We start from the raw sequence: 16,158 nt of genomic DNA on the forward strand, positions 1-16,158 counted from the left end.
CTGGAGACCCAGGATCGAGTCCCGCGTCAGGCTCCCTGTGTGGAGCCTGCTTCTCCCTCTCCCTGTGTCTCTGCCTCTTTCTGTGTGTCTCTGAATAAATAAATACATAAAAATCTTAAAAAAAAATTTCTGCTGTATGGTACAGTCATTTAGAGTGATGACATATACTTACGTTCATTTACGTAAATCTCCATGACCTTGTTGAAGGAGAAAGGCTGAAATATAATATTAATAGCAAAATAGCCTAATTTGGGTCTGGACTCTGTTACTGCTTTAGTTTTACTTAGTTCACCACTGGTATCCTATGTTTTGAGTGCAGAATCAAGACTTTCCCTTCATTATGTCTTAGGATCTGAGCACTTGTGAGACTCAAGAAATTTCTTCATGCTTTATAGCCCAGCCAGCAGTTCATAAAACTGTAAGAGAGCTCTCTGTTCAGCGCAGCTGTTAGGATTTTGAGCAGCTGAGACCTTTTCTTTTCTCTTTAGCTGCACCCCTGGCTTTTCTCTCTTCTGGAAAAAGTATTTGCCTAAGACCCACAAGGCATCCTGTAGTGGGTGTGGCCTTGCACTGGGGGCAGGCCTTGGGGACACTGTTCTCTTCGCTTTTCAGCCCTGTTCCCAGCATTTTACAGCCCAGCCTCCCATTCCCCTCATTCAGCTTCTGTACTTGGAAAGCATCCTTTTTTTTTCTTTTTCAACTTAAATTCAATTCACATGTTTTCTCCCATTCTCCATGTTGTTTTTTTTTTTTTTACTTTCTTGATGCTATCCCTAGATGCACAGAAGTTTTTAATTCTAATGAAGTCTAATTTGTCTATTTTTATTATTATTATTATTTTTGTGCCCTGTGCTTTTGGTGTCATATTTAAAGAAATGATTGCTAAATCCAACATCATGAATATTTCCCCCATGCTTTCTTAAAAGAGTTTTAGCTTTTAGATTTAGGTCTTTGATCCATGAACACATGCACACATGCATATGCATGGGAAGGGGGTACCAGGGAGAAGGAGAGAGAGAATCTCCAGCAGACTCCCTCCTGAGCTTGGAAACCTGCCTCAGGGCTCCAGCTCACCACCCTTGTTAGATCATGACCTAAGTTGAAACCAAGAGTCTGATGCTTAACGGACCAAGCCACCCAGGCACCCCCTTCCCAGCATAATTTTTGAAAACATTATCCTTTGTCCACTGAATGGTTTTGGCAACCATGTTAAAACTCAGTTGATTTTAGAGATGAAGGTTTATTTCTGGACTCAGTTCTTCCATTGATATTTATGACTGTCCTTGTGCCTATACCATAATGTTTTGATTATTGTGGTTTTGTAGTAAGTTTTGAAAGTAAGAAATGTGAGCCCTTTAACTTTGTTATTTTACTTCAAGATTGTTTTGGCTACTCAAGATTAATTGGAATTTTATATAAACTCTAGGATCCCTAGTTTTTCTTTTCTTTTTTTAAAAAAGATTTTATTTGAGATAGAGTGAGACAGAATGGGGGGAGAGAGTATGTGCACGGGTGGGGACAAAGAGTTGAAGAATAGGGAGCAGCAGTCTCTCCACTGAGCAGGGAGCCTGACTTGGGACTTGATCTCATGACCTGAGCTGAAGGCAGATATTGAACCGACTGAACCATCCAGGCCCCTCATGTGTTTTTTTTATTTCTGTAAAAAACACCATTGGAATTTTAATAGGGATTGCATTGAATCCGTAGGTCATTTTGGGTAATATTGTCATCTTACTATTAAATTTTCCAAAACATGAATATAGGATATCTTTGCATTTATTTAGATCTTCTTTGTTAAAAAGACATTTTGTAGTGAAATGTTCAGTGTACAAGTCTTGTGCTTGCTTGTTTAAACGTATTCCTAAGTATTTCTTTGTTTTTTTTTATGCCATGTAAATGTCCTTTTCATGTTCATTGTAAATATATAGAAATACAATTGATTTTTGTGTTTATTTTGCATCCAATTTTGCCAAATTCATTAGTAGCTCACATAGGTTTTTTTAAATATGTGGAGTCTTAAGGGTTTGCCACATATAATAAGATCCTGTCATCTGTGAATAGAAATAGTTTTATGTCTCCCTTTTCAATTATGCTATTTATTTTTATTTCTTGCTTAATTACTGTGGTTAGAACTTTCAGTAGTGGGATCCCTGGGTGGCGCAGCGTGTAGCGCCTGCCTTTGGCCCAGGGCACGATCCTGGAGACCCAGGATCGAATCCCATGTCGGGCTCCCGGTGCATGGAGCCTGCTTCTCCCTCTGCCTATGTCTCTGCCTCTCTCTCTCACTGTGTGCCTATCATAGAAAAAAAAAAAAAAAAAAGAACTTTCAGTAGTATGTTGAATAGGAATGGTGAAAGTGGGCATCCTTGTCTTGTTCCTGATTTTAGGAGAAGTTTCCAGTGTGTTACCATTGAATATATTAGCTGTGGGTTTTTCATATATGATTTTAATCATGATGAGGCAGTTCCCTTATATTCCTACTTCATTGAGTGTTTTATCATTAAAAGGTATTGGATTTTACTAAATGCTTTTTCTGCATTAGGACATGTTCATGTAGTTTTTGTCCTTCATTCTGTTAATGTGGTGTTACTAATTTGATTATTTTCTCATATCAAACCTCCCTTGCTTTCTGGGGATAAATCCCATTTGGTCATAAGTGTGATCCTTTCAGTATGTTGTTGAGTTTGATTTCTTAGCATTTTGTTAGGGATTTTTACTCTGCAATTGATAAAGGATACTAGTATTTTTAGTATTTAGTATTACTATTTTAGTTTTTTAGTTTTAATATTTTCTTAGTAGTAGCCTGTAGTTTTTGGTAGTGTCTTTGTCTGGCTTTGGTATCAGAGTAATGCTGGCCTCATGGAATAAATTTGGAAGTGATCCCTTCTCTTTAGTTGTATTTTAAAGATTTTATTTGAGAGAGAGAGCATAAGCAAGAAGAGGGGCAGAGTGAGAGGGAGAAGTGACTTCCTGCTAACAGGGACCGTGATGCAGGGTTCCATCCCAAGACCATAAGATCATGACCTGAGCTGAAGGCAGATGCTTAACTGGTCCACCTAGGTATCCCTCTTTAGTTTTTTAGAATAGTTTAAGAAGGATTTTTGTTAATTCTTCTTTCGTTATTTGGTAAAATTCAGGCACCTGGGTGGCTCAGTGGGTTAAGCATCTGCCTTCAGCTCAGGTCATGATCTGGGGGTCCTGGGATCGAGTCTTGAGTTGTGCTCCCTCCTTCTGCATATGTCCTCTTTCCCTCTCTCTCTTTCTCAAATGAATAAATAAATAAAATCTCTAAAAAAAAAAAAAAACTTGGTAGGATTCACAAGTAGAATTCACAAGTAAAGCCATCTGGTCCTGGGCTTTTCTTTGTTATAAGTGCTTTGATTACTAATTCTAATTCAAACTGTTTACTTGTTGAGGGTCTGTTTAGATTGTCTATCTCTTTTTGAGTCAGTTTTGGTAGTTTGTTTCCAGGATTTGTCCATTTCATTAATTATCCAATTTGTTGGTGTGTAGTTGTTCATATTAATCTCTTATAATACTTTTTATTTCTCCATAATTGATAGGTTGTCCTAATTTTCATTTCTGATTTTAGTAATTTAAGTCCTTTTTTTCCTTAGTCAACCTGGCTAAAAGTTTGTTGACTTTGTTGAGTATTTTCCCCAAAGACCAACATTGGGTTTTGTTGACTTAGCATTGTTTTTCTAATCTGTTTTATTTACAATATAACCTTTTTATATCTTTCTGCTAGCTTTGGGTTTCATTTGCTGTTCTTCTAGCTTTGTAAAGCATACAGTTAGGTTGTTGACTTGAGATCTTTTTTTAATTGAGATCTGTAAATTTCTTCTCAGCATTGTTTTTCCTGTATCCCATAAGTTTTGATGTGTTTTTGTTTTCATTTGTTTCAAGCAATTTGTAATATCGCTTATGAATTCTTCTTTGATCTGTTGAATATGGTCATTTAATTACCAAATATGTGTAAATTTTCCAGTTCTTTCTTTTCTTTTTTTAATTTAATTTCATTTTAGACAGAGGAGAGAGAGAGAGCAGGGGGAGGGGCAAAGGGAGAGGAAGAGAGAGAATTACAAGCAGACTTCCAGTTGAGCATGGAGCCCAACATGGGGCTTGGTTCCATGACCCTGAGATTGTGATCGGAGCTGAAGCCAAGAGTCAGATGTTCAACTGAGTCACCCAGGCACCTCTCCAGTTCTTTTTTTTATGTTACTGATATCTTATTTCATTTTATTGTAATTGTAAAACATACTTTGCATGATTTGAATCTTTTTAAATTTATTAAGACTTGTGGTCTTACTAATATCTATTATGGAGAATATTCTGTTTGTACTTGAGAAAAAAGCGTATTCTGTTGTTAGGTGGAACATTCTATATCTGTCAGGTCTAGTACAATAGGTAGCTTTCTTGTTCAGATCTTTTATTTCTTTATTGACCTTTTTCTCATTCTTGTATCTAGTGTTGAAAATGGGGTATTGAAATTTCCAATTATTATTATTGTAGAACCATCTATTTTTTCAATTGTTACTTTTAATATATTTTCAGGTTTTGTTGTTAGGTATGTATGTGCTTATAATTGTTATGTATTAATCTCTTATTAATCTATAGTAACCTTTTTGTCTCCAGTAACCTTTTTTTACTATTTTAGTCTATTTTGTTTGATAAAAATATAGTAATTCTAGCTCTTTTAGTTACTGTTTGTATAGAACACCTTACTCTATTCTTTTACTTTCAGTCTCTTTATGTCTTTGTATCTAAATTATGTCTCTTGTAGACGATATGTAGATGGACCATATTTTTAAAATTCATTCTGCCAGTCTCTGCCTTTCAGTTTAAGAATTTAATTCATTCAGATTTATTTTTCTTTTAATTTTTATTTCTTTAGAGTTTATTGATGAAACAGAGAGAGAGAAGGGAGAGAGGCAGAAACACAGGCAGAGGGAGAAGCAGGCTCCATGCAGGAGCCTGACATGGGACTTGATCCCAGGTCTCCAAGATCATGCCCTGGGCCGAAGACAAGTGCTAAACCCCCGAGGTACCCAGGCTGCCCAATCCATTCACATTTAAAGTAATTACTAATAAGGAAGGATTTACTTTCTGTATGGTCTTATTTCTTGTTCCTCAATTCCTCCATTATTGCCCTTTTTTGCACAGTTGATTTTTTTATAGTGTTATTTTTCTGATTCCCTTTTTTCCTTTTCTGTAATATTTTTTAGTTAACTTCAGTGGTTATTTGTCAGTTACAATTAATATCTTAAACTTACATTAACCTAGTTTGATTGAATAATACCAACTTAGTTCAATAGTATATAAACACTGATCCTGTGTATCTCCATCATTCCTTTTATCTTGCTGTTGTCACAGATTACCTCTTTATACATTGTGTGCCCATTCACATAGACATTTTTTTATGTGTGAACTTTTTCCTTATAAATCATATAGGAAAAGGGAGAAAAAAAAGAAGGTACAAATCAAAAATAGAATTATACTATCTTTTATAACTACATATAAACTTACTAATATTCTTTATTTCTTTTTGTGATTTTGCTAGTGTCCTTTCATTTCAGACTGAAGCTCTTCCTTTAGCTTTTTTTTTTTTTTTTATGTGGCAGATCTACTACTAATGAATCTCCTCAGCTTTTGTTTATCTGGAAATGTATTAATTTCTCCTTCATTCTTGAAGGATAGTGTTGTCAGATAAGATTTTTGTTTATTTGTTTTTAAGATTTATTTATTTATTTATGAGACAGAGAGAAGGGCAGAGACAGGCGGAAGGAGAAGCAGGCTCCTCGCAGGAAGACCGATATGGGACTCGATCCTGGATCCTGTTTCATGCCCTGAGCCAAAGGCACTCAACCACAGAGCCACCCAGGCGTCCCAAGATTTTTGTTTCTTTATTTAAAGACATCATTCCCAGTGTTTCCTGATCTTTATGGTTGCTGATGAGGTATCAGCTGTTAGCATCATGAGGGTCTTTTCTATATGTCAAATTAAGTTTTTCCTTGCTTTCAAGATTCTTTTTCTTTCATTTCTACACTTTGAATGTAAAGTATTTTGGCATGGATCTCTGAGTTTATCCTTGGAGTTGGTTGAGATTCTTGGATGATGTGTGTGTTCATGTTTTTCATCATGTTTTGGAAGTTTTCGGCCAATATTTCTTCAATTATTATTTTTGCTCCCTTTTATTTCTCTTCTGCGACTCCTGTAATGCCTATATGAGTATATAAGTCCCTCAGGCTCTGTTTGTTTTTCTTCATTCTTTCTCTTTCTGTTCTTCAGACTGGATTATTTTGTCTTTATTATGTTAAAGTCCACTGATATTTCTTTCCACTTATTTAAATCCATTGAACCCTGCTAATGAATTTTTCATTGAGTTATTATACCTTTTAGTTCTGGAATATCTATCTGGTTTCTTTTTTTTTTTTTAAGATCTTATTTATTCATCCATGAGAGACACAGAGAGGCAGAGACATAGGCAGAGGGAGAAGCAGGCCCCCTGCGAGGAGCCTGATGTGGGACTTGATCCCAGAACCCTGGGATCACGCCCCAAGCTGAAGGCAGATGCTCAACCACTGAGCTAAGGCATCCCTATTTGGTTTCTCTTATGTTTGTCTCTTTATTGATGTTCTCATACATTGCTTTCCTTTTTTTTTTTTTCTTTTTTTCTTTTTTTTTTTTTTTGTCATTGGGTTTCCTTTAGTCCTTTGAGCATATTTAGGACACTTGATTTAATATCTTTGACTACTAAATCCAAATTCTGGACTTCTTTAGGAATGGTTTCTATCAAATGCTTTTTGTCTTGTGAATGGGCCATGTTTTATTTGTATGCTTTGTAATTTCTTTGGTGATCCCTGGACATTGTGTTACAATGTAGTAATTTTGGAAACTAAGCTAGATTCTCAGACCCCACAGGTATATGTGTGTTGTTGAGGCTGCTGCCATCTGTGACTTTCTCAAACTATTTTTGCAAATGTGTATTCTTGGTTGTGTGTGGTCACTGAAGTTTCTTTTCCATTATCTTTGCAGTTAGCTAGTGACATGATGAAGATATTGTTTAATATCTCGCTCAAACAACAAAAAATGTTGCTGTCTCTTTAAATCTTCCAATAGATGTTATAGGAAGCCCCTGCAGCCTAAAGGGCCTTGAGGAAGACAGGTGTCTGGGGGATCCTTGGATGGCTCAGCGGTTTAGCACCTGCCTATGGCCCAGGGCGTGGTATCCAGTCCTGCATTGGACTCCCTGCATGGAGCCTGCTTCTCCCTCTGCCTATGTCTCTGCCCTTCTCTCTCTCTGTGTCTCTCGTGAATAAATAAATATCTTTAAAAAAAAAAAAAAAAAAGGAAGGCAGGTGTCTGCATTATCCCATTTTCTGATCTGCCAGACTGACCAAAATGTGCAGCCCCCAATTTTTTGATGTCAAGGTTCCCCATTGCCTGCCTTGGCACCAGCCAGCTGCTCTAGGAATGTATGACAGAGCTGAGGAATGAGCAGTGTTAACTGGTTTGCACATGTGGTTCTCCTCACAGCCTCTCCCTTTTAGCAAACACTCATGGTTGTTTTAAGTATCTAGTCAGGTTCCATGGTTCTGAAGTAGTTGATTCTGGTTGTTTTTTCCAGTTTACTGGTTGTTTTGGGTGGAGGGACCAACCTTAACAGCGTCCTACTATGACATTTTTTCATCTCAAATGTCACAGTAGTCTCTTACATGGGCTTTCGGATGTGGTGCTTATGAATGGAGGAAAATCCTTGGTAGGTTTCTTTTTTATGGTTTGTGTGTTCAGATTTTAATCCATAAAGGATTAAGATATTTAAGTGTTTTGGGAAAGAAAATTCCTTAAGCACGATTGGACTTTTATTTCAGTGTTCTCTCAGTGATTTTGTATAGTAACTTTGTGTTATATGTAAATAAGAAATTTGTGTCTTTGGTGAAAAAACTTAATTTTTAAATGTTAGTTATTCCTCATTAAGTGGTTAGCTTACGTATCGTAGAAAGTATTAGATGTTTATTATGATTTAATTATTGAGGGGAAAATAGAAAATTTGCTTGCAAACCACTTAATGGGTTTACCTCATTTATAAGATTTAAAGCCATAGTCACTACAGAAAACGTTATAAAGTAATAAGTGAAATTGTCTTCTATTGTGAAGTCCTATTACTTCATATTTTAGAACTTTTGTCTGCCTTTTTAAGATTGGATTTTAATCCAAGCTTTAAAATGCTCAAATTGTTCTACATGAAAAATTTTGCTTTTTTACCTAAAGAAAAGTCATTTAGGTATTTAAAAACAATCTTCAGTTTTTTCCTCAACTTTTTCTGCAATGTTAACAAATTGTTTTGAGACCCTCTCAAAGGCATAAGCAGACAATTGCCACTCTAATAAATCCTTTAACATTAGAGAACTTTGAATTAGGGATCCCTGGGTGGCGCAGCGGTTTGGCGCCTGCCTTTGACCCAGGATGCGATCCTGGAGACGCAGGATCGAATCCCACGTTGGGCTCCCGGTGCATGGAGCCTGCTTCTCTCTCTGCCTGTGCCTCTGCCTCTCTCTCTCTCTCTGTGTGTGTGTGTGACTATCATAAATAAATAAAAATTAAAAAAATAAAAAAGAACTTTGAGTTATTAGGTAAATTTGCATCCAAAGAATTTCTTACCACAAGTGCCAAAAGGACCACAATATGTCACCATTTTTGCAGGTTAACAGAAGATCTATTTTGGGAATGTTAACAGCTTTACAGCTGTTTTCTTAAAAAGGTTGCATGTGTGTTTCCCATTCTTAGGACGAAACTGAGTTGGCATAACAGAATGGTTTCATTTCAAAAAAAAAAAGAAAAGAAAAGAAAAAATTTTCTTAATTTAACACGTCAGTCCCAGATCAAGTTTAGCCCCAGGTGATAAAGTAGGATAACACAGTTCTGGTTTCTTTTAAGTACTTGTAGTTGGAAACATACTGTCGTTCTGAGTATAATTTATTGCCCTTTTACCTTGCTCTAGCTATGATAAAAAGCTAGAGATATTTTCAAGACCTACAAAAGCATAAGTATTTCACATTTATACACACATACATATGTACATATTTGAATGGGGATATATATATTTGTATATGTATGTGTGTACATGGGTATATATGATAACATGCAGTGAGAAAAAAAACTAAAAATAAAGAAATAGAGTCAGAGTTAGGAAAGAGTCTTTGAATATTAACATGCTGAAAATTTGAGCATTTATAATGGTTTACTGTGTAGGTAAATCTTTAAAATATTAAAACAATTGTGGAGTTTTTGTTTAGGGTTTATTTTAAATTACAGTACATTTAAGCTGAAAATAAGTTTTTCAATGGCGTGAATTAAACATTAAACTAAAAATTTAGGTGTTTACCATAAATCACATCGTTACCTATTTTAATATTCCTGAAAATAATAGTGTAAAGATCCCAACAACTCCACATAAAAGTTTTTACTAAACTAGGTACAATATTTTAGAAAAACTCTTGGGGTTTTGATTTTAGGAAATCACTGCATTTTTATACTACAGTAGAGATTAATCAACTTTAAAGCTAATGTAAATAATCTTTATTTCTTAAAAGGTGTTTTTATTATACCATTTTATGTGTTTTTGTCCTTACCTAAAGAGGGAAAAATGTTGATGTGTAATTCTACTTAAAGGTGATTAGAAATATCAAGGGATCTATTTAATTTGGGAGTCTTTTTTCTTTAATACTGATTTAGACTGTGACCATAAAATTCTTTAACTTCTGTGTTTACTGAGCATTTTGACTTAATTAAAAGGTTACAGTTATGCCATGACATCTTCATTTGAAGATGTGGTTTTTGAAAATTTTGTGGTAAGATTTAGCTTATAAAATGTCTTTTTTTTTCTCTTGCTAGTATGAACTGGAAATGGCTTTCTTATTGCTGATAAAATAGAAAATACCAAAGGTTATTTTTTAGACTGGAATTACCTTGATAGAAAATAAATGCAGTGCATACTATTCTGAGTTATAAAACATAGAATGTCTCTTGATATATTGTTCAAATACATTTTATGAAGAAAAGGTTAAGGCTTTTGTGATTCCTTTTTTTAAATTGTACCCGCTTAAAACTACCAAGATCAATTAGATACTCTATACCAGCATTGTCCAATAGAAATATGTGAACCCTGTACTTAATTTAAAAGTATATTTTAAAAAGTAAAGTTAATTTTAGTAATACATTTTATATAACCAAATATATCTGGAATTTTTTTAATGTTATCTATACAACAATTAATGAGCTATTTTTATGTCCTTTTAAAATACTATTTTAAAATACTGAGTTTTAAAAATACAGTTTGTATTTTACATTTACAGTATAAGGCAGTGTGAACTGACCACTTCTTAAGTGGTCAGAATGGGATGTTACTATTTTATGTGAATTAATTCTATAATAACATTTCTGTTGTAGTTTGTTGTTTGATCCTTATTTGTCATCTGACACAACAAGCAGCAAACTTTCGAACATGATGTGCAAGATTAGAAATTGGTGATGTCTATATAGTTTGATAGACATTGGGATGATGCCACTATGTTTGAAAAGATTGGAATTGGAAACTTGGCAGTTGTGAGCTACCAGCTCTTAAGAGTTTTTGTTTTGCTTGGGCATGCAGATTACTTGAAGGTGTGTGTGTTGGGGGTTCCTAAGACCATCCTCAGGCTTGATGATTTGCTAGAAGGAAACAGAAGTCAAAGAAAAGCATAGGAAAAGCTTATGATTATGATTTATTACAGTGAAAAGATACAAATTAAAATCAGCTAAGGGAGAAGTGTGTGTAGGATGGAGTCCGAGAGAAACCAGGTGCAAGTTTTTAGTTAACCTCTCCTACTGGAGTTGCATGGACAGTGCTTCCTTCTTCCAGCCACCTTGTATGACATGTGCAGTGTTGTCAACCAGGGAAGCTTACTTGAGTCTTGATGTCCAGTATTTTCACTGGGGATCAGTTACATAGGCACAGAAGTACCCATATAAATATCTTAGCTACTCTGTCTCCACCAGCTTCCCTTATCTCTCCTCTCCTCTCCTCTCCTCTCCTCTCCTCTCCTCTCCTCTCCTCTCCTCTCCTCTCCTCTCCTCTCCTCTCCTCTCCTCTGAGGTCCAACTGATAGTGTGGCTTAAACCCCGGGCATACAAAAACAGACATTTACCATAATTTACATTGCTAATACAAATTACCTGGTGTGGCCCAAGATTTTAGTTCTAACAGATTTACCAGGCAAGATATTCCAAGGGCTTAGAAATTATTTCCCAGTAGTCTACCACAGTTAAGTCTTTTCTTTGGAATGTGCAGAGTTTGAGCCGCAACCCGCCCCCACCAGCTTATAGAGTTACCTTATCCCACAGGGTGATTCAATTTACCTTAAATATCTAATATGTTTTAAACAAACGGCATGGATTACTGACAAGGTAGAACTTTATAAAGGCTGACTGAGAAGTAGAGAATCTAGCATGTAGAACAGCCCTGTAGTAACAGGTTTTTTAGTTGGAATCAACTTTTATATTTTACTGACTGCCTCCTATAAATTCACCTTGCTTGGTGAGATACATATATTACCTATTTTATTTTTTTCTTAAATATTTAATTGGAGTATAGTTGACATACAGTGTTATATTAGTTTCATGTATACAACATAGTGATTCAACATTTCTATATGATGTGTTATGCTCACCACAAGTGTAGCTACAGTCTGTCACCATACGACCTCAATACAAGACCCTTGACTATATATTTCCTATGCTGTGTCTTTTATTCCTATGACTCATTCATTCCATGACTGGAAACCTGTATCTTCTACTTTCCTTCATCTGTTTTGCACATATATCCCTTCCCATTCCCTTTGGTAACCCTCAGTTTGTTCTCTGTATTTGTAGGTCTGATTCTACTTTTTGTTTTATTCATTTGTTTTTTAGATCCCATATATAAGTGAAGTTAAACTATATTGCCTTTTTCTGACTTATTTCACTGAGCATAATACCCTCTTAATCTATCCATTGTTGTTGGCAATGGAAAGATCACATCCTTTTTTATGGCTATGTAATATTCCATACCACATCCTCTTTATCCATTCATCTATTGATGGACACTTAGGCTGCTTCCATTCTTGACTATTGTGAGTAATATGCTATACACCAAAAAGAATAAAATGCCTAGGGTTAAACTTAACCAAGGAAGTGAAAAACCTGTGCTCTGAAAACTATAAAAAATTGATGAAAGACCTTGAAGGCCAACACAAACAAATGGAAAGATATTCCATGCTCGTGGATTAGAAGAATTACTATTGTTAAAATGCCTGTACAACCCAGAGCAGTCTACAGTTTCATTGCAATCCCTATCTAAATACCTACAGCGTTTTTTACAGAATTAGAACAAATAATTCTAAAATTTGCTTGGAACCACAAAAGACCCTGAATAGTGAAAGCTGTTTTGAGAAAGAAGGACAAAGCTGGAGGTGTCACAATGCCAGATTTAAAGATCTACCACAAAGCTGAGCTGTAGTAAGCAAAACAGTTTGGTGCTGTCACAAATATATTACCTCTCTTAATCCTAAATCTCCATTTCTATGTATGATAGAGCAACTTGTATTATACTGAATATTCTACAGAGAACTATTTGATATGGGGGGAAAAATGAATTTGAAGGCATGGTAGAGCTTTGAAGTTAGTCATGCCTTGAATCAAGATTCAGGAGAGAGGGGAGATAGACATATTCTATGCTGGTTTCCTTAAGGCATTTTCTAGCTCTTAAGCTATTTTGGAAAGGATGATGAAAGCTGAACATTGTAGAAGAGATGAGTAAAAAGCAACTGAGGAAGCTAAGTGGAGCTTTCAATAGTTTTTGTTGGTTGTTCTAGCCCTAGGTTTGTTTGCATTTGGAATCCTTTGAAGGGTGGCATACCATAAGAGTGGTAATAAATCAAGAGGTAGGCCAGTCTTTATGATGTTTGAAATCCAGTCTCATTCAGCTCAGTTCTTGATTGGGTTGAAGTGATCTGCTCCTACTCTGACTGCTTGTTAGAAAAAAATTAAATCATCTCTGGAAGAAGGTAACAATCTTTTTTTTTCCTCTGTTTTTTTCATATTTTCGTGCAATCATCACATACAATTAATAATATTCAATTAAAAATGACTAGGTATACACAGGACCAACAGAGATAAGTCAGCAATGAAATAAGTTATGCAGACTGGATTACAGACAAGAGCTTTAAAATACTTTAAATAATCTATTCATGAAAATAGATGACAAGGTGGAGAATTCCCCTAGAGAACTGGAATCAATAGAAAAGAATCAAATGGAAATTCGAGAACTGAAAAATATAGTAAGTGTAGATGATTTTAGCTGTTGATTGGACACAGTTGAAAAGAGTCAACAGGAAGATAACTCAGTAGAAAATACTCAGTACTATGGATTTGTCCTGTTGGTGTCCCAAACAAACTAAGCTGAGGAACAGGGTTTTTTCAGTATCTCACCAAAAAAAAATCAGCTGTTTTAAAGCTTAAGGATAAAAAGTGTCCTTATTAGAGTGCAGTTACAACTTTTGCTATTTTAATGTGTGTGGTTTTTATATTTTTGTTATAGGTTTTAAAAAAATAATGTAAAAAGTAGTTGGTAAAATACAATATTGTCACAAATTTCTGCTCAGTATCCTCCCCTGAGCCTTTGAGCAAACAAATATTAAATGATACCTGTTGAGCATACCTCACTACTTACATAGACCTATGAATGAGAAAATAAGCAAAATACATAGAGATTCAAAGTAGCTACCCAGAGCTGGATGATAAAACATGTGTTTTAGTATAGGGGAATTATTATAAGGTTCTTACTTTTAGTTGGGCTAATAGTTATAATATGTTTGGTAATCTGGTAAAGTTGCTCATCACAAGTAAAAAATAGTAAACTAGAAAAGAAATTACAAGTAGATTATTGAGAAAATCTTTTTGGCAGCAAGTACTTTGATTTTATTTGTGGTTTTCTACTATGAATCATACCATTGCTGTATGTACCACCAGGAAAAAAGAGGCTGTCAATTTTATTTTGACATCCCCTTAATGATAAGCTACATCCTAATTTCAGAGATGTTAAAATGTGTGGGAAAGATGATCCTAGTTTTAAATCTCAGTTCTATCATTTATTGTTTATTTGACTTTGGTCAGGGGACTTCTTTGAATCTGTGAATTTATTTGTGAAAATGGAATAGCATAGCTACTATGGATTGTCCACTCTAGAGGTAGGAGGACTAAATGAATTAAACAATATGAAAGTGTCATTTGTACAGGGTATGCATTTAATATTATGACGGGCACTGAGGGGGGCACTTGACAGGATGAGCACTGGGTGTTATTCTGTATGTTGGTAAATTGAACACCAATAAAAAATAATAATATTATTATGAATTTAGCTTTCATTTCTTCCTTTTAAAACTTGTCATTGGGGCAACCCCGGTGGTGCAGCGGTTTAGCTCCGCCTGCAGCCCAGGGCGTGATCCTGGAGACCCGGGATCAAGTCCCACTTCCGGCTCTCTGCATGGAGCCTGCTTCTCCCTCTGCCTATGTCTCTGACTCTCTGTCTCTGTCTCTGTCTCTCTCTCTGTCTCTATGAATAAATAAATAATCTTTAAAAAAAAAACTTTGTCATTGTTAGAATAATAGGAAGAGGTTCCTAACAGCTGACCAAGGGGAGAAAAAAATGTAATATATTGGTTAAATAAGAACTTAAAACAGAAAATTCCTGTTGGAGTTGTTTAATAGTGTCAAACATCACTCTTTATTCTCTCTCCAGTCCCCTTTACCTGTCCTATGCCCCCATTTATATATAAGATATCACTGACTTCTTCCAATGTGATGATTAATATTTATAGTGATGAGACCTATGCATCAAAATACTATATTGGTTTTTAAAGAGCACATTTTAGGAAAATTTCTAATCCTTCTAAATTCAGTTGTGATGCTTCAGACCTCCATTTTTACTTGGTTTCTGTGGAATCCCTGCTCTTCTGATGATACTGCATAAATATAGCATTATTAATCAGAGTGTCTGGATCTTGAAGAAATATTGTGGTGATTGGTGGACAGGAGGACTTCTTTTTATATTCCTATTTGAAGATTCCCAGTAAACTCAAAATGGCATTTTTTAAGCTTTAATTTTGTGTTCATTCTTTTTTTAAAATGTTTTGAATTATTTCTTTTTAGGATTGTTCAAGTCACGTTCAGTTGATAGGATGAAAAAATTTAAGAGAAGGCTATCCCTCACTCTTCGAGGAAGCCAGACTATTGATGAATCATTGTCTGAATTGGCGGAACAAATGACCATTGAAGAAAACAGCAGCAAGGATAATGGTAAATATTTGGCTGGGGAGGGGAGGGAAGGAGAGATGCTTCTCCTTTTTAATTACTTTATAAATTGAATGTGAATTTAATTTTCTGATAAGTTCCTAATAGCTTCCTTTTGTTTATTTGTCTTGTTCTCTAGTTCTTAGGAAACAGAAGACTACGTGACTTTTGCTTGCGCTTACTTATTGGAATGTTTCATTCTTACTACAGGAGTGTTATTATACCTGGTCTCTAACCCTTATGGATTTTCCGATCCTGTTTATCTTTCTTTTTGTGTGTGTGTGTGTGTGTGTGTGTGTGTATTTTTTTATTGGCATTCGATTTGCCAACATATAGTATAACACCCAGTGCTCATCCTGTCAAGTGCCCCCCCTTAGTGCCCGTCACCCAGTCACCCCATCCCCCTGCCCACCATCTCCCCATCCACTACTCCTTGTTCGTTTCCCAGAGTTAGGAGTCTCATGTTCTGTCACCTTCTCTGATAATTCTCACTCATTTTCTCTCCTTTCCCCTTTAATCCTTTTCACTATTTTTTATATTCCTCGTATGAATCAAACCATATAATGTTTGTCCTTCTCTGATTGACTTACTTCACTCTTTCTGTTTTTTTAATTGGCTCTTAAATAAGAATACCTTATATAATATCATCCTAGTTGTTAAATAATGGTTTTTAAGATAATCTAAGTTAACACAGCTTAAAAGTGTAGTAAGTTTGTGAAATTCCTGTTTGATGTTCCTCATAGTTTTGTGGCAGTATATATGCATATGGACTATAAATGACAAAGTTCATGA

At 35.3% G+C, this 16,158-nt stretch overlaps 1 protein-coding gene across 3 annotated transcripts in view; it reads left to right on the forward strand.

Moving 5' to 3' along the window:
- The window catches only part of CDK17 (cyclin dependent kinase 17), a 110,832-nt gene that overhangs the window by 48,710 nt on the left and 45,964 nt on the right, over window positions 1-16,158 (forward strand). For all 3 annotated transcript variants that reach the window (XM_041738415.1, XM_041738414.1, XM_041738413.1), the window contains exon 2: window positions 15,226-15,372. In XM_041738415.1, coding sequence (XP_041594349.1) covers window positions 15,255-15,372 — 118 coding nt within the window. In that variant the 5' untranslated portion in view covers window positions 15,226-15,254. The remainder of the gene's footprint in view (window positions 1-15,225; window positions 15,373-16,158) is intronic.

The sequence above is a fragment of the Vulpes lagopus genome, chromosome 23, assembly GCF_018345385.1.
Source record: "Vulpes lagopus strain Blue_001 chromosome 23, ASM1834538v1, whole genome shotgun sequence".
In the NCBI taxonomy this organism is placed as follows: Eukaryota; Metazoa; Chordata; class Mammalia; order Carnivora; family Canidae; genus Vulpes; species Vulpes lagopus.